The sequence below is a fragment of the Heterodontus francisci genome, chromosome 17 (assembly GCF_036365525.1).
Source record: "Heterodontus francisci isolate sHetFra1 chromosome 17, sHetFra1.hap1, whole genome shotgun sequence".
Classification (NCBI taxonomy): Eukaryota; Metazoa; Chordata; class Chondrichthyes; order Heterodontiformes; family Heterodontidae; genus Heterodontus; species Heterodontus francisci.
The window spans coordinates 62,311,060-62,337,353 of record NC_090387.1 but is presented as its reverse complement, the minus strand read 5'-3'; the positions used below and the strand labels follow the sequence as shown (position 1 = coordinate 62,337,353).

Here is a 26,294-nt window from a genome sequence, read left to right as displayed (position 1 = left end):
TGACAACCCCCATTGATAAGGTTATCCTAGATAAGTGAATCAGAGAGCACCCCCATTGTTCTGGCTAGGCTGAGTAATTACATTAGTCTCCAGCGTAATCCTTTGGGTTTTGCATATGCAAATTGTGGTGTCCATCTTGGCTGCTAGCTGTTCTGTTTTTAAAAAGTTATTTGTAACAATGTCCAGTAAAAGTCTCAGGCAAAGTTCCATACGATGAAATTAATATTTCCATTTGGCATGTGGGGTTTCCGACACACCTCTGTACCACCCCGAACTGAATGTGACAATGGGTGCCTTTCATTATAAGAGCTAAAAAGAGAAAACACAGAACACATGCATTTTTTCATTTACTCAGGAATCTTAGAATTGTTGCAGCTTGTCCTATTCTCTCTGTAGCAGCAGGCATGATATAAACTGCCCTTTTTCCCTTGCAGTTGGTCTGGGATGGCAAGGTGTTGTCCAATGGGTTTAAAGTTTCTTTAGTATTAGTGTCCTCAGTACCTTGCTCTACGGCAGCGAGGCCTGGACAACGTATGCCAGCCAAGAGCGACGTCTCAATTCATTCCATCTTCGCTGCCTTCGGGGAATAATTGGCATCAGGTGGCAGGACTATATCTCCAACACAGAAGTCCTTGAAGCGGCCAACACCCCCAGCTTATACACACTACTGAGTCAGCGGCGCTTGAGATGGCTTGGCCATGTGAGCCGCATGGAAGATGGCAGGATCCCCAAAGACACATTGTACAGCGAGCTCGCCACTGGTATCAGACCCACCGGCCGTCCATGTCTCCGTTATAAAGACGTCTGCAAACGCGACATGAAATCGTGTGACATTGATCACAAGTCGTGGGAGTCAGTTGCCAGCATTCGCCAGAGCTGGCGGGCAGCCATAAAGACAGGGCTAAATTGTGGCGAGTCGAAGAGACTTAGTAGTTGGCAGGAAAAAAGACAGAGGCGCAAGGGGAGAGCCAACTGTGCAACAGCCCCAACAAACAAATTTCTCTGCAGCACCTGTGGAAGAGCCTGTCACTCCAGAATTGGCCTTTATAGCCACTCCAGGCGCTGCTTCACAAACCACTGACCACCTCCAGGCGCGTATCCATTGTCTCTCGAGATAAGGAGGCCCAAAAGAAAAGAAAAGAAAGAAAAAGAAGTATTAGTTTGTAATAAGCTGGGAATGGGCATGTTAATAAATATGTGGTTGTTGGGGAAGCTTGGTGCCTGCAAATTTCCATAATTGTCTAGGGTGTAAGTTCTCCTTTGTGCACAAGCTTTAACCCCTTAGCTGCTCTTTCTGCAACATGTGGTTCTAACCCTTCAGGTTCCAGCACCTTGCTAATTTCTCTCCCTATGGTGATATTGGGTAATAAATTGGTTTTAAGTCCGTTAGGTATCGGAGATTTCCTCTGGGCCTTTGTTCTTGCTGGAGTCTGAAGTAATACTGTGGAATTTGATTAGCTCTGGGCTTCAGCTCTGATAATGGGAGTCTGCATTGGGTGGATCCATGCTGACCTCACTTTCAGTGCTCAGCTGAGTCATACAAATGCTGCTCACTTTAGGGCATTTTTGTTTCCCTTCTCTTGATTGTGGGGAGGATCTCTTTGCTAGTCTCTCCCATGTCTTCTGCGACATTCCTGCTCACAGGCATCTGTCCAGCTTCCACTGCACACCCTTGTGGCACTTTGACTAGGTGAGGCATTGCCCTCACTGTTGGTTTGCCCTTTTTGGGATTTTCTTTGTTCCTGCAGGATTCTGTAAAGGTTGTTAGCAGCCATGGTAGGGTGCTCCATTTGTCTACATTTACATAGGAGGGTGTGGGGTCTAATTTTTCCAACATATAAAGGTTGGCTGACTGGACAGTAGGGGGTTTTGTTTGGGAATGCTCCCAGGCCTCTTTTAATCTGTCCTCGCTGTCCTTCTTGTCCCCTGCCTCCATAACTGTCTGCCAGACCTGTGTTTGTCTGCCCCCTTTTGTTCTTGGCAGGGGTCCCTCACAATTCACCAGTCCTCTGCTGGAGGGTTCCCCAGAAGCCGGTACAGGAATTAGGGGTACAGGTTTTGTTGCAGGTTGGGGCTTCCTTACAAGCTGGCACATGTGGCAAATCTTACAGCACCCACTACATCTTTGTGGAGTTTGGGCCAGTCAAACTGCTGTCTTAAGCAGGCTTTGGTTTTTTCGTACACTGACATGTACAACCATTGCAAGTTCAGGGGCCATTCCTAATATTTCTCTATGGTACCTCAGCGGCACCACTAACTGGTGAACCACTGTCCACGCTTTGTCCTCAGGTCAAATGGTAGCAATTGGGGACTCCCTGCTTCAATTTCAGTTTGGGTAGCCTGTGCAAACATTCTTAATACTGGGTCGGCTTGTTGAACCTCAACTAGGGAAGATTCATTTAACCCATTCCCTGGGTCCCCTAACTCCCCAAAGAAAGTTTCAGACAATCAGACAGCATGGTTATCTGTCTGCAGTGCCATTCAGTCTGCTCTGAGAGCGCTGGTTTGGCCATGGCCTCAGTCACTACACAACCAGGGGTAATGCAGGTTTCCTGCCACTGCCCTGTCTCTGACCTCCATCAGTCTCTCTACCACTACTGGGGAAGCTACCACCTTCGCCCCCGCCAGATCATTACCTAGGAGCAGGTCAACGCCGTCCACAGACAAACTAAGGACAATCGCTATGGTCATTGGTCCAAAAACTAGGTCGCACTCCAAGTGCACCCAATGTGAAAGGTACAGGCATACACTGGACTCCGATACCATTCACTGCCATTTTCACATTCACTGCACTCTCTGGGGGAAAAGGTTATGCCTTTTCCCAGCAAAAGGGATCTGGTGGCCCCTGTATCCCCGAGTTTGACAACGGGCTTGCTTACCCCACTCGAGTGGTATGGGGTTACTCTCCCTTCAGATACAAAATCCTGATAACCTTCAGGGATCTCGTTAAATTTTCCTGAATCCACAGCAGTATTTTTTCTGGGTCTTACCATTGCTGCAGTTAAAGCCACAGCCTGCTCAGGTCCCTTCTCCTGCATTGGTGGGGTGGGGGTGCCCTGATTAACCCTACAGGCTTCCCCCGTAGTTTCCAGCAGTCAGCTCTGAATTTACCTACCTTATTACAGTGGAAACACACAGGTCTCCGGGTCTTACTCCTGCTTTCAGCACCATCTTTTTAGGCTTGAGGAGGGCCCCCCGTGTGTCCAGCTTTTCTCTCCCTCCCAGGACTGTTTGGGCTCCTATAACCCTCCCACCTCATTTCCTTTTCAGGGTTGTGGGGGAACCAGGAAAAGGTTTTTCCCTGGGGTATGGACTTGTACGAGAGCAAACTCAACAGCCAGAGTTGCGGCTTGCCTCGCCCTTTGCATTTTCTGTTCCTCCACATGGGTCTTTATAGAAAGAGGGAGGGAGTTTTTCAATTCCTCAAGTAGAATCACCTCTGACGTTTTCATACGTGGGCTGCACTTTAAAGGCCCTTAACCACTGGTCAAAAGCCAGCTGCTTACTTCTCTCAAACTTGAGGTCGGTTTGATCAGCTTATTTCCGGAGGGTTTGGAATTTCTGGCGGGATGCTTATATGCTCAGCTCATATGCCAGAGGATAGCATTTTTGGTCAATTCATAATTAAATGAACTTTCATCGGGCAACAGTGAATAAACTTTTCCTGTTAGCTTGCTTTGTAGCAATAGTGTCCAGCTCTCAGCTGGCCATTTTAACTGTCTAACAAGTTTTTCAAATACCTCATAAAATGCTTCCACGTCTCCCTTATTGAACTTTGGGATCAATTGGGAGAACTTTAAGAGCTCAGCACACGGTCCTGAGTTAAGTGTAGCTTCCATATTGACCACGTTTTCACTGGGGTTACCATGTCGCCCCCAAGCTAATTCAAGCCATTTTAACTTCCTTTCCTCTTGTTCCTTCTGGAACATTCTCTCTCTCCCGGTCTTCCAATTCAAGTTTCATTTGTTCCAATTGTATTGTTGCTCACATTATCCTGTCTGAGTCAGACACCAACCTGGTCTCCGAATCTTCAGGTTAGAGTGAAAAATAGTTGGTCACAGTCTTAGGATTTCAAATTTCTTAGCTTTTGCACAGAAAGTGATCCCACACTGCCCAGTCACATTTTTGAACTCTTCCACAGATAGTGCTTTTAACTTATCCCAAGTTACTTCAGCTTAGCTTGGGAAGGTACTGATTTTGGATGCGGACATGTTAGTACGCTAGCAACACAAACCACAAGAAAACCGATAGTGAAGTTTTTGTTTGATTGGGATCAATTTGGTTTCCCACTTCCAGTTTGTTTGTGGGTATAATGCCAGACTACAGCCCCCAAATTTCTGTTACGACCAGGTGAGGAAGGGTTCTCAGGTTCCCCTTTTGCCTCTTCTCTGGTTTGACTGCAAAAGGGTTTATCTTTTTAACACAGCGATTTTTAACACAGTGAGCACTTGCTCCTGTTCCTTTAATATAATTGCAAATGAACAGACAGGTTTTCTCGAGTTTAAACAAGAAAGATGTAAGTTTATGAACCTTCTAAAACATAGGCCTTTGTCATGCATGCGAATATCTTGAAAAATGCAGAAATTGTGGAAGAATGCCATAATTCTGAAGCATTTGCATCAGCAACGGGGAAGGTTTAAGATTTCTGCTGCCCAAGAGTTTGCCTTCCAAATGGTGTCTGCTTTTTTGTTCTACTTGTTCATAGGATGTGGGCACCTCTGGCAAGGCTAGCATTTATTGCCCTTGAAAAGGTGGTGGTGAACCGCTTTCTTGAATCACAGCAGTCTGTAGTGTAGGTACTCGCACAGTGTTGTTAGGTAGAGAGTTCCAGGATATTGAGCAAACAGTGAAGGAGGAATGGCGATACATTTGCAAGTTAGAATGGTGTGATTTGGAGGGGACTTATAGCTGGTGGTGTTTCCTCATGGCTCCTGGTCTTGTTCTTCTATGTGGTACAGTTCAAAGGTTTAGAAGGTGCTGTTGAAGAGGCCTTGGCGAGTTGTTGCATTGCGTCTTATAGACTGTACACTGCTGCCCGTGCACTGGTGGTGGTGAGAGTGAGTGAATTTTTAATGTGGCGGACTTCTTGAGTGTTGTTGGAGTGGGAATCATCCAGGCAAGTGCAGAGTACTGCATCACGTTCCTGATTTGTGCCTTGCAGATGGTGGAAAGGCCTTGGGGAAGTCAGGTGGTGAGTCACTTGCCACAGAATACCAAACCTCTGATCTGCTCTTATAGCCACAGCATTTATATGGCTTGCATGGTTAAGCTTCTGGCCAATGGTGACCCCCAGGATGTTGGCTGTGGGGGATGTGGTGATGGTAATGTTGTGGAATGTCAAGGAGAGATGGTTAGATTCTTCTTATTGGAGATAGTCATTGTCTGGTGCAAATGTTACTCGTCACTTATCAGCCCAAACCTGAATGTTGTCCAGGTCTTGCTGTATGCAGGCACGAACGACTTCATTAACTGAGGAGTTGCAAATGGAACTGAGCATTTGTACAAATCAGCAAACATGTCCACTTCTGACCTTGTGATGGAGGGAATGTCATTGATGAATCAGCTAAGATGTTTGGGCCTAGGGCACTGCCCTGAGGAACTCCTGCAATGATGTCCTGGGGTTGAGGTGATTGACGTCCAACAATCACAGCCATATTTCTTTGTGCTAGGTATGACTCCAACCAGTGGAGAGTTCCACCCCACCCCCAATTCCCATTTTACTCGGGCTCCTTGATGGATAATCAAATGTTGCGTTGATCTCAAGGGCAGTCACTTTCACTTCATCTCTGGCATTCAGCTATTTTATCAATGTTTGGACCAAGGCTGGAATGAGATCTGGAGCCAAGTGGTCCTGGTAAAAACCAAACGGAGCATCAGTGAGCAAGTTTACTTTTCATCCTTACATCTGACTCAGACTGACCAAGATTTACCTGTTGGTCATCTCTGGTTTAGGCAATGGAATCAAAAATGAGATGAAAATAGGAGAAAGGCAGATTAACAAGGTGGACCATTCACTTATTTCAACACAAGAATTGAAAGTTTGCCCAGGAATATCCATTGCTGAGACAAATGCTTTCTTTGGTAAATAGGCTAAATCTTAAACACCTAATATTTTATTGAAGATTCACATATTACATCCCAAAAAGGAAAAAGGCAAAAGAATAAATGGTTACCTTAGATTTAATAAATCTGCGATAGCTTGTACTTCAGTTACTATACTACATTTTGTAACATGGAAACTTTAAAATATTTGGAATTCAGATGCTTTAGGATAGGAGAAACTATTAGGAGAATATTCTTAATTAATGTGTGAAATAATTAAAGCTATTGAACAAACACCTACTGGTCAACACTGCTGCAGCGATTGGTCCCAGGATTCCTGCCAGGATACCCAGAGACATGAAACGTCCATATTTGTGGTGCCGCAGCATTACAAACGCCAGTAATCCAGCAGGAACGTAGATAAAAACCGTGGACAGCAAAGCCCAAAGGAACACTCCATACCACATCTCTGTAATGCACAAAAATAAAAAGGATTAGACTAAATTCAAACCGTACCATTGCGGCAGCGAACCTGATGTTGAAGAGGATCCATAAATGAATCACATGTAATGGTGTACAACCTCCTCTGGAAAGATAAATGTGCAGACTAAGAGCAAAAGAACTTCTCGTTAATGTACACCTTGTCCCCGGATAAATACATAAAATAGGAGCAGGAATAAGCCATTTCACCCTTCGAGCCTGCTCTGCCATTCAACATAATCATGGCTGATCTGCTATTTCAACTCCACCTTCTCACACTACCGCCATATCCCTCGATTCCCTTCGTATTCAAAAATCTAGCAATCTCAGTCTTGAATATATTCAACAACTGAGCATCCATAGCTCTCTGGTGCAGAGAATGCCAAAGATTCACAACCCTTTGAGTGAAGAAATTTCTCCTCACTTCAGCCCTAAATGGCCAACCCTTTATCCTGAGACTATGACATAGTGTTCTAGATTCCCCAGCCAAGGGGGACATTTTCTCAGCATCTACCCTGTCAAGTCCCTGAAGAATTTTATATTTAAATCATCTCTCATTCTTCTACACTCCAGGGATTACAGTCTCTATTAGATAATCTCTCCTTGATAAACAATCCCCTCATTCCAGGAACCAGTCTAGTGAACACTCCCTCCAGGGCAAGTATGTCCTTCCTTAGGTGAGGAGACCAAAACTGCACCCAGTTCTCCAAGTGTGGCCTCATAATGGTGGTGTTAAATGTTCAACGAAAAGGAATTCTCCTTCTACCACAATTCGCTTCATCGAACTCAACAAATTACTTCATGTACCAATTCTTTCACTGCCCCAACTTTGGCCCTTATGCTATCACTTCTGAAGATCAATTTGCTCTGCAGTGCACAGGTAGTGGTAGCCCTTTGTTACAGCTAGATGAGGAGGGGGTCCCAGGCTCCCCTTTCGTCTTTCCTCTTGTTTGACCGCAACAGGGTTTATTCCTTTTTAAAAATAGTGGTTGTGCTTACCAACTCTGAGTGTTTTATTTTGTTCCTTGAGCGTGATTGCAAAAGAACCAAATCGGACAGGTTTTCTTGAGTTTAAACAAGGAACAGGTAAGTTTATTATACTCAACACTAACCCGATTCAAAATACTAAAAATATGTTACACATTCACGTGAGAGTCTCACACACACAAAGATTACAGAGGGAAACAGATTTGGTGGTTGGATTAAAGTCCAGAATAAGTGGAACTTAAAATACCGTCAGTAAATCCAGTAGTCCTCGGCTGAAGCTGTAATCTTGAAGTCCTCACTGCTGAAAGTGAACTTTGCTTGGCTTGCTTTGCTCAGTCTTCCTGAAGGCTGAATTGGTAGTTGATGCTCTTCCCTGGTTGCTGGCTGTCGTGGTCTGTAGGCTTGGAGGGTCCCCCAGTCGCAGCTGGTTCTTTCCTTGATATTTTCCTTGGGGAGGTGGGAGGGGGAGACACACACACACGGGAGCAGCCCCCTGCTTTGTTGCTGTATATTCAGCTACCGCCTGCTGCTATTTGTGTGACAAAACTTCCAGTTTCTTCACAGATGAGCAAGCAGTCGCATAGTTCTATCAATGCCCTTTGTTTTTAACGAGGTCCAAAGTCTAAAACCCAAAACTCCTCTTGGGGGACTTGCCAGTGTGTACCCCCCAGAGGGATGTCTCCACTTATGAATGCCTCGCTAACGATGATTATCTGGCTAATCTACTCAGTTAGCCAAAGCATTGTTCTGGCTGGGTCTCTCGTTAGACGGTCTCCAGTCCAATCTCCTGGTATTTCAAATGTAAATTGCAGTGGCCATCTTGGCTGCTAGTTGTTTTAAAAGTTAACTTGTAGGATTTTTCCCATTAAAAGTCTACAGTAAGTTTCCAACCGATGAAATGAATATGTCCCATTTGGCATATAGGGTTTTCCTGACACCTTGCACAAATCATATTCGTCAAAGGTGACCCAGACATTGAGCGCCCAGAGACTATCACAACGTACAACTACCTTCAGGATATTGCAACATTCGAATCAGGAACATATACTACACGTAATGCAGGCAGAAGTCAAATATATTCATCTCTGGATGCAACTGAAGACAACACAATTGAATGCACTGTACAGAAAATTAGGGTAAGTTCAGAACTGACACCACCTGCCATTGATACCAAAAGGAACGACTACATATTCCACTTGATACTAGAGGTCTAAAAATGTTCATATTTTTAGTATATAGCTTTACTTTTACTAGTATTTACTGAAGTAGATATTAATGGCCCAGAATTTGCCAGAGTGAGACATCTTGCAATTTAAGATTTCTCTCCTCATCCAACAGCTTGCAAAAATTTTACACAGCAAATTGCAGGAATTGAGCTGATAATGAAATGGCAAGGTCAAAAGGGCATCTGGAATCTTGGTAAATGACTTGGGACTAACAATCTATCTCCCAAACCAAGGAGATTTAAGGATAACGAATGCAGCAATTTCTTGAAACTCATGGGAGGTTGATGACAAACAGCCGTTTCCACAAGGCCAACAGTGGAGAGGCCCAATTTGTGGCAATTCACAACTCATGGAATATCTCTCCTTCTTGCCTCAAACTGCTAGGTTATTACACATTAGTAAATGCATTAAACTCACCATTATATAATTGAACAAATTCTGGGCCATTTTATTTCACTCAATTTTAAACTGAATTCAGCATGGACAAAACAGAAATTATGACAATACTCAAGCCATTGTAGATTCCAATTTCATCCAATGAATTCTAATTAAATCTTCGTTCCTTATACAATTGGGAGGGAAAATTCAAATTATTTAATTAAATTAACAATCCTGCTGGACTTAACATAAGAAATCAGATAAGACACTGGTATGCTGCAGAAGTGCTATTCCATCTTTATACTTTTCATCAGAGCCTTGCTGCTGTAACTTGTCAAATTAAATTGCTTAAAAGCACTACAGCCCTGTTTTGAGAGTATATGGAGCTGTTTCTCCATGGAACCACCATCTATTTATATAGTGCCTTTGATGGGACCGCCCTCTGATTGCCCACTGCTCCTCCTCCAAACAGACACCTCCCCTAACTGCTGGCAAACAGACATTGCTTCCTCTCTGCCTGGGTAAAAAAGACTTACCATAGCTTGCTGCTCCAAATCTATCATTGCCACATTTCCGTCCCCAAACACTAGCACGTACTATAGACCAGTTTACAACACTCACTGACACCACATCTTTTGCTATCTTCTCAGCCATACATCCTCTTTCAGCTAGGTGGGCTTAGCTGCAAGCTTTCCCATGTCAATCAATGCCGGTCCAGCAAAAGCACTGATTTGAGTGCTGTATATTCTAAACTGGTCTTTTTAAAAAAGACACCTGAAATGGGTAAATGAACTGAGCAAACATTGAACACTAACCTGACAAATGTATAAAATGTGTCTACACAATAGTCAGCTGATTTGAAGGTTTGAACTTAAAAAGATGATAACAGCTCTAAGGTGACTGTCAGCAAGGATCTAGCTGATGGGAATTGAGTGGTCAGGCAGGAGGGTGGGTCAAGGGACAACCTAACGATCAGAAGGAAACTCAAGTGACAGATAATTCTGGTCAAATAAGACTGCACTGTGTTTCTCTTAGTGAATGAACTTGAAAACTGATGGCCGTAATGCAAATGCATTTAGATAAAACCATCCTTTCACAGATGCATCTATCCATGACACCATTGGTAGGAGCAACCACTGTATAGTCCTTATGGAGACGAAGTCCTGTCTTCAGACTGAGAACACTATTGTTGTATAGCACCACTGCCCACCGTATCAAAAGGGGTAGATTCAGAACAGATTTAGCACCCCAAAACGGGGCATCCATCGGGTGCATGGACCATCAGCAGCAGCAGAATCATACTCCATTACAATAGAAGAGGGCCTTAGAGTGCATGCCCACAGATCTCTGAAGGTAACAGGACAATTAGATATGGTGGTTAAGACGGCATCCGGGATACTTTCCTTTATTAGCCAAAACACAAAAGGAGGCCATTTGGCCTATCGTGTCAGTGCAAGCCAAAAAAAAAAGATCCACTTTCCAGCTGTTGGTCCGTAGCCCTGTAGGATAAGCACCTGAAGTGCCAAAGTTCTTCTGCACTTCCCAGTATGTGACCATTTGTTGTGCATTCCCTTACCTTGTTGGTTGAAATGCATTTGGGGAGGACAAACTTCTCCAGATTGAATTCCATTTGCCATTTTTCTGCCCACCTGACTAGTCCACTGACATCTTCCTGCAGTCTACAGCTTTCTTCCTCACTTGCACCAATTTTTGTATCATCTGCAAACTTCTTAATCATGCCCCCCACATTCAAGTCTAAATCATTCATTATACACAGATCACGAAAAGCAAGGGACCCAGTACCGAGTCCTGTGGAATCGCATAGAAAACAGCCTTCTGGTCACAGAAACACCTATTGACCAATCTGTAACCTTGTAGCCTGGTATATCCTCACTCTACCGTTGCCATCATGCCCGGGGGATCAACCCTTGGTTCAACGAGTATAGAAAAGCATACCAGCAGAAGCACCAGGCATACCTAAAAATGAGGTGTCAACCTGGTGAAGCTACAACCCAAGACTACATACATGCCAAAGAGTGGAGGCAACATGCTACAGACAGAGGCAACCACCTGATCAGATCAAATTGAGAATAGTGGTGGACAATTAAGCAATTGGCGGCAGAAGGAGGCTCCATCTACATCACCATCCTCAATGATGGCAAAGCATAGCTCTGAGTGCAAAAAGACAAGGCTGAAGTGTTTGCAATCATCTTCAGCATGAAGTGCTGACTTGACGATCCATCTTGGCATCCTTCTGAGATCCCCACCATCATAGAAGCCAGTTTTCAGCCAATTCAATTCACTCCACATGATAAAGAAATGGCTGAGCAAACTGGATATAGCAAAAGCTGTGGTCCCTGACAACGTCCCAGCTATGCTAAAGACTTGTGCTCCAGAACTAGCTGCGCCTCCAGACAAGATGTTCCAGTAAGTCACAACACTAGCATCTACCAGACAAGGGAACCATCGCTTGGTATGTCCTGGCCACAAGAAGCAGGACAATTCCATTCTGGCCAATTACCGTCCAGCAGCCTACTCACAATCAAAGTGATGCACATTGTTATTGACAGTGCTATTAAGTGGCACTTACTCATCTGCTCACTGATGCTCAGTTTGGGTTCTGCAAGGTCCACTCAGCTTTAGACCTCATTACAGCCGTGGTACAAATATGGACAAAGGAGCTGAACTCCAGAGATGAAGGGAGAGTGACTGCCCTTGACTTCAAGGCAGCACTTGACCAAGTATGGCATCCAGGAGCTAGAGTCAAATTGAAGTCAATGAGATACAGGGGGAAACTCTCCACTAGCTGGAGTTATACTCAGCACAAAGTAAATGGTTGTGGTTGATGGAGGCCAAGCATCTCAGCCTCAAGATATTGCTATAAGAGCTCATCAGGGCAGTATCCTAGACCCAACCACTTTCAGTTGCTTTATTAATAACCTTCCCTCCACAAGGCCAGAAGCAGAGATGTTCGCTGAGGATTGCACAGCATTCAGTTCCATTTGCAGTTAATGAAGCAGTGCGTGCCCACATGCAGCAGGACCTGGACAACATTCAGGCTTGGACTGATAAGTGGCAAGTAATATTCGTGCCATTCAAGTGCCAGGCAATGACCGTCTCCAACAAGAGAAAAAGCATGTGGCCCCCTTGACATTCAATGGCACTACCATCTATCGCCAATTCCCCCACCAATATCCTGGGGTCACCACTGATCAGAAACTGAACTGGACCAGCCACATAAATACTGTGGCTACAAGAGCAGATCAGAGGCTGGGTATTGTGCAGCGAGTAACTCACCTCCTGACTCCCCAAAGCCTGCCACAATCTAAAAGACACAAATCAGGCATGTGATGGAATACTCTCCACTTGCCTGGATGACTGCAGCTCCAACACTCAAGCACACCCTATCTTGGACAAAGCAGCCTGCTTGATCAGCACCCCATCCACCACCTTAAACATTCACTCCACCACCACTCCCCATCACCAATGCAACGTAACTGCTGTTCTTACCATCTGCAAGATGTAATGCAGCAACTCACCAAAGCTTCAACAGCACCTCCGAAACCCATGACCTCTATTGCCTAGAAAGAGGGAAGCAGGCACATGGGAACACCATCACTAACAAGATCCCCTCCAAGCTGCATACCATCCTGACCTGGAACTGAATCACCATTCCTTCACTGTTGCTGAATCAAAATCCTGGAACTTGCTACCCAACAGTACTGTGGGTGTTCCTACACCATAAAGCCTGCAGTGGTCCAAGAAAGCGGCTCACTACACCTTCTCAAGAGCAATTCGGGATGGGGCAATAAATCCTGACTTTGCCGACGATACCATATCCTATAAAAAAAAACTGGACTAAGGCTTCGAAGCTAGCATCCTGAGTAAATGCACACAGTTACATGACAATATTGTTCATTGTTGGTAAACTGAATTATTACACAGAATGTACAACACGGAGACAGGCCATTCAGCCCAACTGGTCCATGCTGCTGTTTATGCACAAGTGTCCTCCTGCCCCTCTTCTAACCCTATCAGCATAACAGAAAACAGCAAGTGCATCGTTGAGTACAAGACACTAATTTCTCATTCTATGTTGCTGAATCAACAGTAAATTTTGACTATTGAGCATAAAAAACACTATCTTTTAAAAAAAATTTCAATCTTTAGGCCAAGTATGTTTTATGTAGAAGTAAAGTTGTTTGAGACACACTAAATGCCTCTTCCCTTCACAATATGATTCAAAACAAATACACTGACATTCCAGCAGTAGGCAGTTCATCTGGTCTCAAGTACAATGAGTATTTTTGATGGGCCACAGTAAAATTGCGATTCTGTTTCACCATTGTGGAAGAACTCTTCATTCTCGATAGACGTTAAAGTCCCATTGTTATGTGAGTGATTCTCAACTGAAATATAAGATTAATTTTTCCACAGCAGTGTTTCATATATCTTATGTCACAACTGAAGTGCTTTTTATTAGTGGTCGATATTAGCATTAGCTTCAGAATGATATTACAATTGTTTGTGGAAAATGAACCATGTTATTACTATACGGAGGTAGTTTTTCCTCTTGTTGCTATAGCAACAGGTATGCTCTATGCTGCTACTTGACTTGCGGTTTTAAAAATTACTTTTTTCCCCAACTTGCTTTTTGGCTGTGGTCCAACAGAATTGAAAGCAAAATTATATGATTTTGTATTTCAAAAGCCAAGTATTGTTCTGCTCTTATTTTTGAGAGTACTTTCTGGAATGGGTTATATTTTTACAGGAAGCAGATAGAAGAGGGTTCACATCAAATACCTTCCTTAGGGAGACATCACTAAATTTTCAGGCAGGGGCAGCCACCCAAATGAAGCTAGCAGAATTAAATTTAAATGGCATGGTCAGGAAATCAAATCAAGTACTTTACAGAAGACATCCAGTGGTCCAGTCGACTATGCACGTCAGTGTCAACTGCATACCAGAGCTTGAAACATTCCAGCAATTGGAGAAACCTTGCCCGGCCATCATAGACATGTGAATTACTTCCTGGAATTTAATAAAAATTCTTTCATGGGCTGTGGGCATCGTTGGCAACGTGAGCATTTGTTGCCCATCCCTAATTGCCCTTGACAATTGAGTGGCTTGCTAGACCATTTCAGAGGACAGTTAAGAGGTAACCACATTGCTGTGGGTCTGGAGTCACATGTACACCAGACCTGGTAAAGACAGTTGATTTCCTTCCCTAAAGGAAATTAGTGAACTAGATTTTTTTTTAATGACAGTCGATGATAGCTAGTCTCAGTAATGGTGCCATTAAACTTTCAATTCCAGATTTTTATTAATTAATTGAATTTAAATGCCACCAGCTGCAGTAGTGGGACTTGAACCCATGTTCCCAGGACATTAGCCTAGGCCTCTGGATTACTAGTTCAGTGACATTACCACAACCCATCATCTCCCCGAATGATCAAACCAATGTACAAGCTCTAACGAGCATTTTGCAAACACCAGGACTTTGAAAGAAAATAGGGATTGAAGGTGGTCAGTTTGTAAAACTGAGATCTCCCAAACAATTGTTTAGGTTAGAACTGACGAGTAGGGTGCCACACTCACAGTAAAGCGGACTCATTTTTGAAAAGGAACTGCCATACTTTGAGGCTCAATCGGACAAATAAATGCAACAATGTATCAGTAGCATAAAACTATAAAACAATGGCTTAAAAAGTTCATTTTCGCACGGACAGACTAGACCATCCGAGAAAGCAAAGTGTTCCCAACAGGTCCTTGTCTGTCTTAAGTCGCCATTATTTAACAGAATGGCAATTTTAATCAGAAAATGTCCTTGTAGCTACAGTATTTATGTGGCTGGTACGGTTAAGTTTCTGGTCAATGGTGACTCCGGGTTGTTGATGTTGGGGGATTTGGCAGTTAGTGCCATTGAATGTCAAGGGAAGGTGGCTACGCTCCCTTTTATTGGAGATAGTCATTGCCTGGCACTTGTGTGGTGCAAATGTTACTTGTCAGCCCACACCTAATACAGGTCAACAGTCTGCTTCACTACCTTAGGAGTTGAAAATGGAACTGAACACTGTGCAATCCTCACTGAATGTCCCCACTTTTGACCTTATCTTGGAGAGAAGGTCTTGATGAAGCAGCTGAAGCTGAGCATGGTACACTACCCTGAGGAACTCGTGCAGTGATGTCCTGGGATTGAGATGATTGACCTCCAACAACCATAACCATCTTCCTTCGTGTTAGGTACGACTCCAACCAGTGGAGAGTTTTCCCCGATTCCCATTGACTTCAATTTTATTCTGGCTCTTTAAAGTCACACTTGGTCAAATGCTGCCTAAAGGTCAAGGATAGTTACTCACTTCACCTCTGGAATTCAGTTATTTTGTCCTTTGGACCAAGACGTTAAGTTTGGAGCCGAATGGTTCTTGCAGAACCCAAACTGAGCATCGGTGAACAGGTTATTTGTAAGTAAATGCTGCTGGATAGCATTGCCAATGATACCTTCCATCACGACGACGGAGAGTAGGTTGAAGGGAGCTAATTGGCAGGATTAGATTTGTCCTTTTTTGTGGACAGGACATAGCTGGGAAATTTTTCATTTTGTTGAGTAGATATTAGTGTTGTAGTTGTACTGGAACTGCTTGGTTAGAGGTACTGTTAGTTCTGGAGCGCATGTCACCAGCACCAGCTATGCCTTGGTGGTAGCACTCTTGCCAACTGGATCAGAATGTTGTGAGTTCAAGTGCCACTCCAGAGACTTGAGCACAAAAATCTAGACCGACACTCATGACCGGCACTACTGAGGGAACACTGCACTGTTAAAAGGTGCCATCTTTCGGATGAGACATTAAACTGAGGCTCCATCACCCCCCTCAAGTGAATGTAAAAGACGCTACTGCATTATTTTGAAGAGGAGCAGGGGAGTCATCCCAGTGTCCTGGCCAATAGTTATCCCTCAATCATCATCACAATAACAGATTATCTGGTCACTATCACATTTCTGGTTTATAGGAGCGTGCTGCATGCAAATTGGTTACTGCATTTGCTATCTCACAACAGTGACGACACTTCAAAAGTACTTAATTTGGTTTACTGTCATTTGGGACACCAAGGACGTGAATAGACGCTGTATAAATGCAAGTTTTTTTCAGTACTACAACCTGGATTTTGATAGGGCTCGTAGCTTTTGCTGCATCCAGTGTACTCAGTCAATTCTTGATATCACCGACTACAGCAGAATATTCTAATGTGAATGCAGGATTCATTTACACTGTGGAGTCCTAGATTCAATTATGGCCAGCATGCCACAAAAGAAAACTGCAAAGGGGATGACGTAAAACCTTTAAGTCTTGTGAACTAGAGGAGGATAGTGATAAACTTCAAAAGGACAGACAAGCTGGCAGAATGGGAGGCAGGGGACAAGTGGCAGATGAAATTTATTGCACAGAAGTGTGAAGTGATGCATTTTGGTAGAAAGAACGAGGAGCGGCAATAAAGGATACAATTCTAATTGGGATCCAAGAGCAGTGAGAGTTGGAGGTATATGTGCACAAATCATTGAAAGTAGCAGGGCGGATTGAGAAAGCATTTAATAAAGCATACGGGATCCTGGGCTTTATAAATAGACGCATAGAGTACACAACCAGGAAGTTATGACAAACCTGTATAAAACACTGATTCAGCCTCAATGGGAGTATTGTGTCCAGTTTGGGGTGTTATGAGGGGGCTTCTATTTTTGTAAAATATGCAGTTGAATTATGGACATTGATTCATCTGGAAGTTTGAAGAGATGCTGAACATTGTTTTTTTTAAAAAGTCACCAGAAGGATTCCTGGACTTGGCTCGTAAACAAGCCCTTACTGGAAGGCACCTGTTTTCAGATAAAATACCAGCAGGGATATTGTTGTTTTGACTTGGAGAAGCTCTTGGAGAAGTGACAGGTCAAGATTTATAGAGGTCAGGTTTCGTGACTTCTGGAATGTTTTTGGTTTCACTTTGAATTGTTAAAAAAGACAGTTGTTTTTTGCCTGTCAAGAAAAACCCAGCTCATCTCTCTCTTGGAAAGAAACCCTGCATATCCAGTTTGTCAGTCTCCTCTTTCTTCCTGTATTTGAAGAAACCCTGCGTATTGAATGTGTGGGAACTGAAACCTCTGTAGCTGCATTTCTTGGAAAGCTTACCCAAACTGATCTTCAACATTGCCTGGAAAGAACTGTTCTCGGAAGATCCCAATGAGAGCTGTCTACACGCATTTGGTACGCCAAACCAAAACAAAAAGGACATCTTTCCATATTTCCTTTTTCTTCAAGAATGAGCGAGTAAATAGCCTAAGTGGTTTTTTTTGGTAACAGAACTCTAAAGCAACATTCCCTTTTATTTTCCCGGTTTAAAGGACACGAGTGTGTGTGTGTGCGCGTGTGTGTGTGAGGCTAAGGTAAAAAGGGAACTGCTATACTTCAGTCTGTGTGTTTATGCTTTACTTCATTACTGGTTAAGACTTGTTTTATAATAAACTGATAATTTAGTTGTTTATTAAAGAAACCTGGTTGGTGCGTTTTTATTCTGGGATAAAAATAGAGTATATGACTGACCATATCAGTAAGTGGGAAAATTTAAATATACGTCGTGACCCATGGAGAAGTGGAACTAGAATACAACAGTGCACTCCTCCCGTCTTGGTTACAACAAATAATTAGGAACTCTGTGGGATAAACTCAATGCCAATGACGTACAATTGTAAGCAGGGTAATAATAATTGAAAAAGGAAAAATAAAGAGAACCAGATTTCTTGTGTAATGGAGTAAAGTCTACATCACCAGAATGTCTTTAACAGCTGCTGTGACTTTTCTGGGACGGAAGATGTATCCCTGAATGATTTGAGGAACTTAAACAAGGTTAAGTTAATAGCATTGGCAGCAAAATTGGGGTTAGAGTTAAAACCAGGAGCCAAGAAAGCAGACTTAATTGAAGCAATAGCACAACATTTACAATTGGAAGAAAAAAAATAAACCAGAAAGTAGTGCAGCTGAATTAGTTAAAATTCAGTTACACATGAAGCAGCTTGAGCAGGAAAAAGTAGAGAAAAACTTAAGCGGGTGACCAGAAAAAGGAGGAAAAAGAATTGAAAAATATTTGAACTGGAGAAGAGAATTGACATTGAAAAATCTTGAACTTGAAGAAAAGCAAAGAGACAAAGAGAACGAATAGAGATAGAGAAGGAAAGGAATTCAACTCGAAAAAGATGGAACTAAAACAAAAAAGAGTGGCCTTGACTCCAGTGAAAGTTTTGGTGAGGAAAGATCTGACTCCAGCCCACGACTCAGTGGAGAGGTGTTTACATTTGTACAAGCCTTCCCCAAGTTTGAGCAAAGGGATGTGGAGGCATTTTTCAATTCTTTTGAAAAGATAACCAAACAGATGAAGTCATCAAAAGAAAGCTCGACACTGCTTATGCAAAGCAGGATGATGGGCAGAGCTCATGAAGTTTATGCTATGCTTTCTGAGGAGGCTTCTGCAGATTATGAGATGGCACAAAATGCTATTTTCACTGTATGAGTTAATCCCTGAAGTGTACAGGCAGAAATTTCAGAACCTCTGGGGACTGGGCAGACTTAGAATGAATTTGAGAGGGTAAAACAAATTAATTTTTATCATTGGATACGGGACTAAAGATGGAAGCTATGTATGAAAACCTTAGGGAACTAATTCTCCTGGAAGAATTTAAAAATTCACTCCCTCCATTAGTAAGAACCCACGTAAAAAACCAGAAGGTTTCAACGGCCAGATAGGCAGTGGAAATTGATGATTACGAGCTTGTGTATAAATAAGCCCAAACCCTTTGTCCATCACCTGCACAATCCAGAGAAGGATAGAAAGTGGGAGGGTGAAAGGAAGGCAAGTAGCAGGGGACAAGAAGGGACAGCTGGCAACACCCCAGGATCTCCTCCTCAGGCTAGAAAGGAAGATGCTGAGGGTGGAAGTGAAGTCCGCAAGCCTAAGTGTTACCATTGTCACACGGTGGGACATCTTTGTGCAGAATGCTGAAAGTTATGGGGCAAACCTATGGGACTTATTGGGGAACACAAAGTCAATGTAGAGAGAGGGACCCTGACCGAGAGTATGATAGATCAGGCTGTAGCTCTGACTGCAGCTATTAAGTCCAAGTAAAAAATAAACAATGCGAGTGCAGGGGTTGTGAATAAGACACCCGACAGTTATAGGGAATTCTTGTCAAAAGGAAAAGCAACTCCTTATCCCTCAAATGAGGCAAGTAAACCTATAGTTATACTTAGGGATACAGGAGACACCCAAACTCTTTTGCTGGGGAAAGGCATAACTTTTCCACCAGAGAGCGCACTGAATGCTAAAGTTTTAGTGAATGGTATTGGTGGGAAGTATATACCCATACCTTTGTATCGGGTGCACCTAGAGTGTGACCTAATGTCTGGAACAGTCGGAGTTGTCCATAGTTTGCCAGTAGAGAGAGTTGACCTACTCCTGGGGAATGATTTGGCCAGAGCAAAAATAGTAGCTTCTCCAAAAGTCACAGAAAAACCAAGAAGTTAAACAGACAGAACAGCTACAGGAAAAGGTTCCAGGAATTTTTCCTTCATATGTAGTAACCCGAACAATGGCTAAACAAGTTCCATTGTTGGAGGTAAAACTGGCACCACAGACAGCCGAATATCGGAAACTTTCTTTGGGGATTTGGATAATCCAAAGGAAATGTTTAAGTCTTCTCTGATCACAGCTCAACAAGCTGATCCAGAGTTATATAAAGTGGCACAATTAGTTCGAACAAAAACTGAGGCAAAAGGAGTTCCAGAAGGCTATTATTAAAAATGGGATTCTGATGAGGAAGTGGAGACCTCCTCACAGACCTGCGGATGAAGAATGGATAGTAATTCATCAGATAGCGGGACCGCCAAAATATCGTCGGGAAATATTTAGGATAGCCCATGAAATTCTTAGTGTAGGGATCCAGAAGATCACATCACATATAAGTCGACATTTTTACTGGCCAGGTCTTTCCAAAGATATGGTGCAGTTTTGTAAAACATGTCATATGTGCCAGATTGTGGGAAAACCGCAACCTGCCATAAAACCAGCACCTCTAATTCCCATACTAGTTTTTGGAGAACCATTTAGTAAGGTGTTGGTAGACTGTAGGACCTTTGCCAAAAACAAATGCGATACACCAATATATACTCACCATCATGGATACAGCTACTCAGTTCCCAGAGACCATTCCCTTGAGAACAATTTCTGCTAAGGTAGAGGCAGAGAAGATAACCCAGTTCTTCACTAGATATGGATTACTGATTCAGATTCAGTTGGATCAAGATTCCAATTTTTTGTCTAAAATTTTTCAGCAAGTTATGGGTAATTTGGGTAGAACAGTTAAAGTCTTCAGCATACGACCCACAGACACAGGGAGCTTTAGAAGTGTAACAGAAACCCCACATGCCGCATGGAAATATTAATTTTGTTGTATGGAACTTTGCCTAAAGACTTTTACTGGACATTATAGATAACTTTTAAAAAGCAGAAACAAGCAGCTAAAGACAGCCATGCATGAACTTGCACATGAACAGCCAAAGGTCGACTGGGGACTGTGGTGATTACCCAGTCTAGCCAGAACAAGGGGTGCTCTCTGATTAAATTACCTAGAATGGTTTTGTCACTGTTGATAGTCAAAAGCAATCGACACCCCTTGACTTTGAAACAGCCAAATCCCCCTACCAAATATGTTTGCATAGCTTGAGAGGAGAACTTTGAATTTCAAAAAGCCCTTCCAGAAACTTCTGTTTTGAACAAAGAGGTGGTCACAATATATGCCTGCCTATGTAACTCAGAACTTGCGAACTGTGCCTCTGAAAGCAGACAGTAACTGAACTCCAGGAAAGGAACAGCTCCTCTCTCTCTCTCCAGCAATGTCCCAGGGAAGCCTCAGTGGCAATGACTAAGCCTCAAGACTACAGATCCGTACAGTCCACAACCAGGTGACTCGGATAAAGCCTCTCTCCTGCCTTCTGGAACCAGAGAAGCAAACCTGAATTGTGCAAGTGGCCCAGTGAGGACTTCAAGACTTCAACTAACGACACTGAGACTCAGTATTTGAATTCCATTTGTGACAGACTTTACTTCAACCTCCCAACTCTGTTTTCCCTCTGTAATCTATTAATGCGTATGTGTGTCTCTCTTATGTGAATGTGAGTGTGGATACACGGTGTATTTTAGTAATTTTACCCAGTTTAGAGTGAAAAGATTAATAAACTTACATCTTTCTTGCTTAAACTCAAGAAAACCTGTCTGATTAATTATAATTGAAAATGAACCAGAGGAGCACGAGCAAGTGCTCACTGAGGTGGTAAGTTAAATCACTGTTAAAAGGATAAACCCTGCTGTGGTCAAACCAGAAAAAGGGGCAAAAGAGGGAGCCTGAGACCCCTTTCTCACCTAATCATAACAGAAATTTGGGAGTTCTAGTCTGGCATCGTACCCACAGACAAACAAGAAATTGGACGTGGGAAAGCAAATTTATCCCAAAAACTTCAAGAGGTTTTCTTGTGGTTTGTGCACCCGAAACTAGTACCTTCCCAAGCCAGGGTGAAGTAACTTGGGATAAATGAAAGGCACTATCTACGGAAGAATTGAGAAATGTGGTTGGGCAGTGTGGGATTATGTTCAGTGCCAAAGCTAAGAAATTTGAACTCAAGATTTGTGGCCAATCATTTTTCCCTCGAACCTGAAGAGTCAGAGGCAGGGTTGGAATTGGACTCTGTCAGGGTAACGTTAGCAAAAATACAATTAGAACAGAGGAGACTTGAATTAGAAGACAAGGAAAAAAAAAAAGGGGGAACAGGAGAGAGAAAAAGGGAGAACTTTCTGGAAGGAGCAAGAGGGAAGGGAGTTACGGTGACTTGATTTATCTAGGGGCGGGGGGAACGACAGGGTACCCCAGTGAAAGCATGGCTAACATGGAGGCTACACTTAACTCAGGGCCGTGTGCTAAGCTTTAAAAATTCTTCCAATTGATCTCAAAAGTTCAATGAGGGAGACGTGGAAGCATTTTTTGTAACTTTTGAAAAGCTTGCTCGAGTTAAAATGGCCGTCCGAGAGCTGGAACCTACTGCTACAAAGCAAGCTAAGGAAAAGTCAATGAGGTTTATTCCCTGTTGCCAGATGAAAGTTCATCAAATTATGATGAGACTAAAAATGCTATACTCGGGGCAGAAGAGCTAGTACTGGAAGCCTACCGCCAGAAATTCTGAACCCTCCGAAACAAGCTGATCAAACTTAGTGTGAGAGAAGTAAGCTGCTGGCGTTTGACCAGTGGTTGAGGGCCCTTAAAGTACAGCCCACATATGAAAACCTCAGAGGTGATTTTTCGAGGAATTTAAAAGCTCTCCCATTCTCTATAAAGACCCATGTGGAGGAACAAAACGTGCACAGAGTGAGGCAAGCCACAGTTCTGGCTAATGAGTTCGCTCTCATATACAGCTCGGTTCCCCAAGGAAAACCCTTTCTTAATCACCCCCACAAACCCGAAAAGGACAAAGGGTGGGAAAGTGATAGGAACCCAAACAGTCCTGGGAGAGAAAGGAAAACGGGATACACAGGGGGCCCTCCTCAAGCCAGAAAAAAAGATAGTGCTGAAAGCAGGAGTGAGACCTGGAAAACAGTGTGCTTACATTGTAATAAGGCAGGTCACCTCAGAGCTGACTGATGGAAACTACAGGGAAAGCCTGTAGGGTTAATCAGGACACACCCGCCCAGTGCAGAAGGGACCCTGATGGAAAGCAGAGCTGGCTGTGGCTTTAACTGCAACAGCAGTAAGACCCAGAAAAAAAAACTGCTGTGGGTGGAGGAAAATTTAAATGAGATCCCTGAAAGTTATCAGGATTTTGTGTCCAAAGGGAAAGTAACCCCATACCCCTCGAGTGGGGCAAGCAAGCCCATAGTCATACTTAGGAATACAGGGGCCACCAGATCCCTTTTGCTGGGAAAAGGCATGACCTTTCCCCTAGAGAGTGCAGTAAATGCAAGGATGATAGTGAATGGCATCGGAGGGCAGTGTACGCCCGTACCTTTACACTGGGTGCACCTGGAGTGCGACCTAGTTTCGGGACCAGCGACCATAGGGATTGTCCCTAGTTTGCCTGTGTACGGGGTTGACCTGCTCCTAGGTAATGATCTGGCGGGGGTGAAGATGGTAGCTTCCCCAGTAGTGGTAGAAAGACTGATGGAGGTCAAAGAGACAGGGCAGAGGCAGGGAACAGTCCTCTGCATTTCCCCTGATCGTGTAGTGACTCAGGCCATGGCCAAACCAGCTCCCGGCAGAGGAGACTGAAGTGGCACTGCAGACAGATGACCATGCTGTCTTGGTTGTTTGAAACTTTCTTTGGGGAGTTAGAGAACCCAAGGAATGGGTTAAACAAATCTACCTTCGTTGAGGCTCAGCAAGCCAACCCAGTATTAAAGAAGTTAGCACAGACTGCCCAAACTGAAATTCAAGCAGAGATAGTCCCTGATTGCTACTGTGTAAAGAATGGAATGCTGATGAGAAAGTGGAGTTCTCCAGACCCAAGGACAAAGAGTGGACAGTAGTCAGTGGTGCTGCCGAGGCACCGTAGAGAAATATTAAGAATGGCCCATGAGTTGACAGTGGCTGTACATGTTATAGAGAGCTACAGCACTGAAACAGGCCCTTTGGCCCACCAAGTCTGTGCCAACCATCAACCACCCATTTATACTAATCCTACATTAATCCCATATTCCCTAGCACATCCCCACCTTCCCTCAATTCTCCTACCACCTACCTACACTAGGGACAATTTACAATGGCCAATTTACCTATCAACCTGCAAGTCTTTGGCTGTGGGAGGAAACCGGAGCACCCGACAGAACCCCATGCAGTCACAGGGAGAATTTGCAAACTCCACACAGGCAGTACCCAGAACCAAACCCGGGTCTCAGGAGCTGTGAGGCTGCGGTGCTAACCACTGCGCCGCTAACCACTGCGCCACTGTTGTTGTACAAAAAACTAAAGCCCGCATAAGACAGCAGTTTGACTGCCCTGAACTCCACAAAGATGTAGTGGAATACTGTAAAACTTGCCAAATGTGCCAAGTTGAGGGGAAGCCCCAACCTGCAGTGAAATCTGCACCCCTAATTCCTATACCGGCATTTGGCGAACCCTCCAGCAGAGGGCTGGTGAATTGTGAGGGACTCCTGCCAAGAACAAAAGGGGACAGATAGGCACAGGTCTAGCAGAGTTAGGGAAAAGGACAGCGAGGACAGATTGAGAGGGGTCCGGGTGGATTCCCAAATGAAGCCCCCTACAGTCTGGTCAGCCAACCCCGAAATGTTGGGAAAATTAGACCCCACACCCTCCTCCATAAATGCAGACAAAGGGAGCACCCTACCAGGGCTGCTAACAGCATTTCTAGAAACCTGCAGGGACAAGTTCCCAAAAAGGCAGAGAAAGAGAGGCCAATGCCTCACCTAGTCGAATTGCCGCATGGGACTGCAGTGGAATGTGGACAGATATTTGTGGGCAGGAATGTCCCAGGACATGGGAAGATTAGCAAAGAGACCCTCCCCACAGTCAGGACAAAAGGGGAACAAAAATGCGCTAAAGTGAGCAACCCTTGTATGACTCACCAGAGCATTGAAAGAGAAGTCTGAGGGGACCCAACCACTGCAGTTGCCCATGATCAGAGCTCAAACCCAGAGCTAATTAAATCCAACAATCTCCCTGCAGACCCCAACAAGAACAAAGGCCCAGAGGAAATCTCAGACACCCCACAGGGGCTTAAAACCAACTCATCACCAATACTACCATAAGGAGAGAAATTTGCAAGGTACTGGAACATGAAGGGTTAGAACCACATGCTGCAGAAACAGCAGCTAAGGGTTTAAAGCTTGTGCACAAAGAAGAACTCACCTCAGACAATTAGGGAAATTTGCAGACACCAAGCTCCCCCAACAACCACGTTTTTATTGAGATGCCCATTCCCAGCTGATTACAAACTAATACTAAAGAAACTTTAAATCCATTGAACACCTAACCATTGCCTACCAACCTCAAGGGAACAGGGCAGTTTGAATCAGCACTGCTGCAAAAAGACGACAAGCTGCAATATTAAGATTTCTGAGTTGATGAGAGTGAATGAAAAATGCATGTCTGTTTTCCTGCGTTATCTTTTTAAACCTACAACGAAATGCTCCCCATTGTCACATTTCATTCGGTGTGGTAGAGGTGTAATGGAAACCCCACATGCCACATGGAAATATTAATTTTGTTGTATGGAACTTTGCCTGAAGTCTTTTACTGGACATTATTGCAAATAACATTTAAAAAGCAGAACAGAGCAGCTAAAGACGGCCACGCACGAATTTGCACATGAAAAGCCAAAGGCCGACTGGGGACAGAGATGATTACCCAGTCTACCCAGAACAATGGAGGTGCTCTCTGATCAAGTTACCTAGAATGGTTTTGTCAATGTTGATTATCAAAAGCCATCGACCCCCCTAGACTTTGAAAGAGCCAAACCCCCTACCAAGTTGGTTTGCATAGCTTGAGAGGAGAACTTTGAATTTCTAAAAACCCTTCTGGAAACATCTGGTTCAAACAAAGAGGGCGTCACATGACATGCCTGCCTGTGTAACTCAGCTTGTGAATGGTGCCTCTGAAAGCAGACAGTAACTGAACTCCAGGAAAGGAACATCTCTCTCCACCAAAGTTCCAGGGACGCCTCAGTGACAGCTACTAGCCTCAAGCCTCAAGATCTGTACAGTCAACAACCAGGTGACATGGATAAGCCCCTCTCGTACCTTCCGGAACCAGAGAAGCAAGTCTGAATTGTGCAAGTGGCCCAGTGAGGACTTCAAGACTTCAACTAACGACACAGACTCAGTATTTGAATTCCATTTCTGACAGACTTCACTTCAACCTCCCAACTCTGTTTTCCCTCTGTAATCTATTTGTGTGCGTCTCTCTCTCTCGGGTGAATGTGTCGTGTATTATAGTAATTTCAATCGGTTTAGAGTGATAATGTTAATAAACTTACATCTTTCTTGCTTAAACTCAAGAACACCTGTCTGATTGGTTCATTTTCAATTATAATTATGGAGGAGCAGAAGTGAGGTGGTAAGTTAAATCACTGTGTTAAAAGG

General features: G+C 43.7%; 1 protein-coding gene across 4 annotated transcripts in view; it reads right to left on the bottom strand.

Annotated features, from left to right (window-relative positions):
* The window catches only part of tmem170a (transmembrane protein 170A), a 41,625-nt gene that overhangs the window by 5,430 nt on the left and 9,901 nt on the right, over positions 1-26,294 (bottom strand). For 3 of the 4 annotated variants that reach the window (XM_068049508.1, XM_068049506.1, XM_068049507.1), the window contains exon 2: positions 6,344-6,511. In XM_068049508.1, coding sequence (XP_067905609.1) covers positions 6,344-6,509 — 166 coding nt within the window. In that variant the 5' untranslated portion in view covers positions 6,510-6,511. Of the gene's footprint in view, positions 1-6,343; positions 6,512-7,756; positions 10,230-26,294 lie in introns of those variants that run through there. The other variant, XM_068049509.1, reaches the window with a different exon arrangement.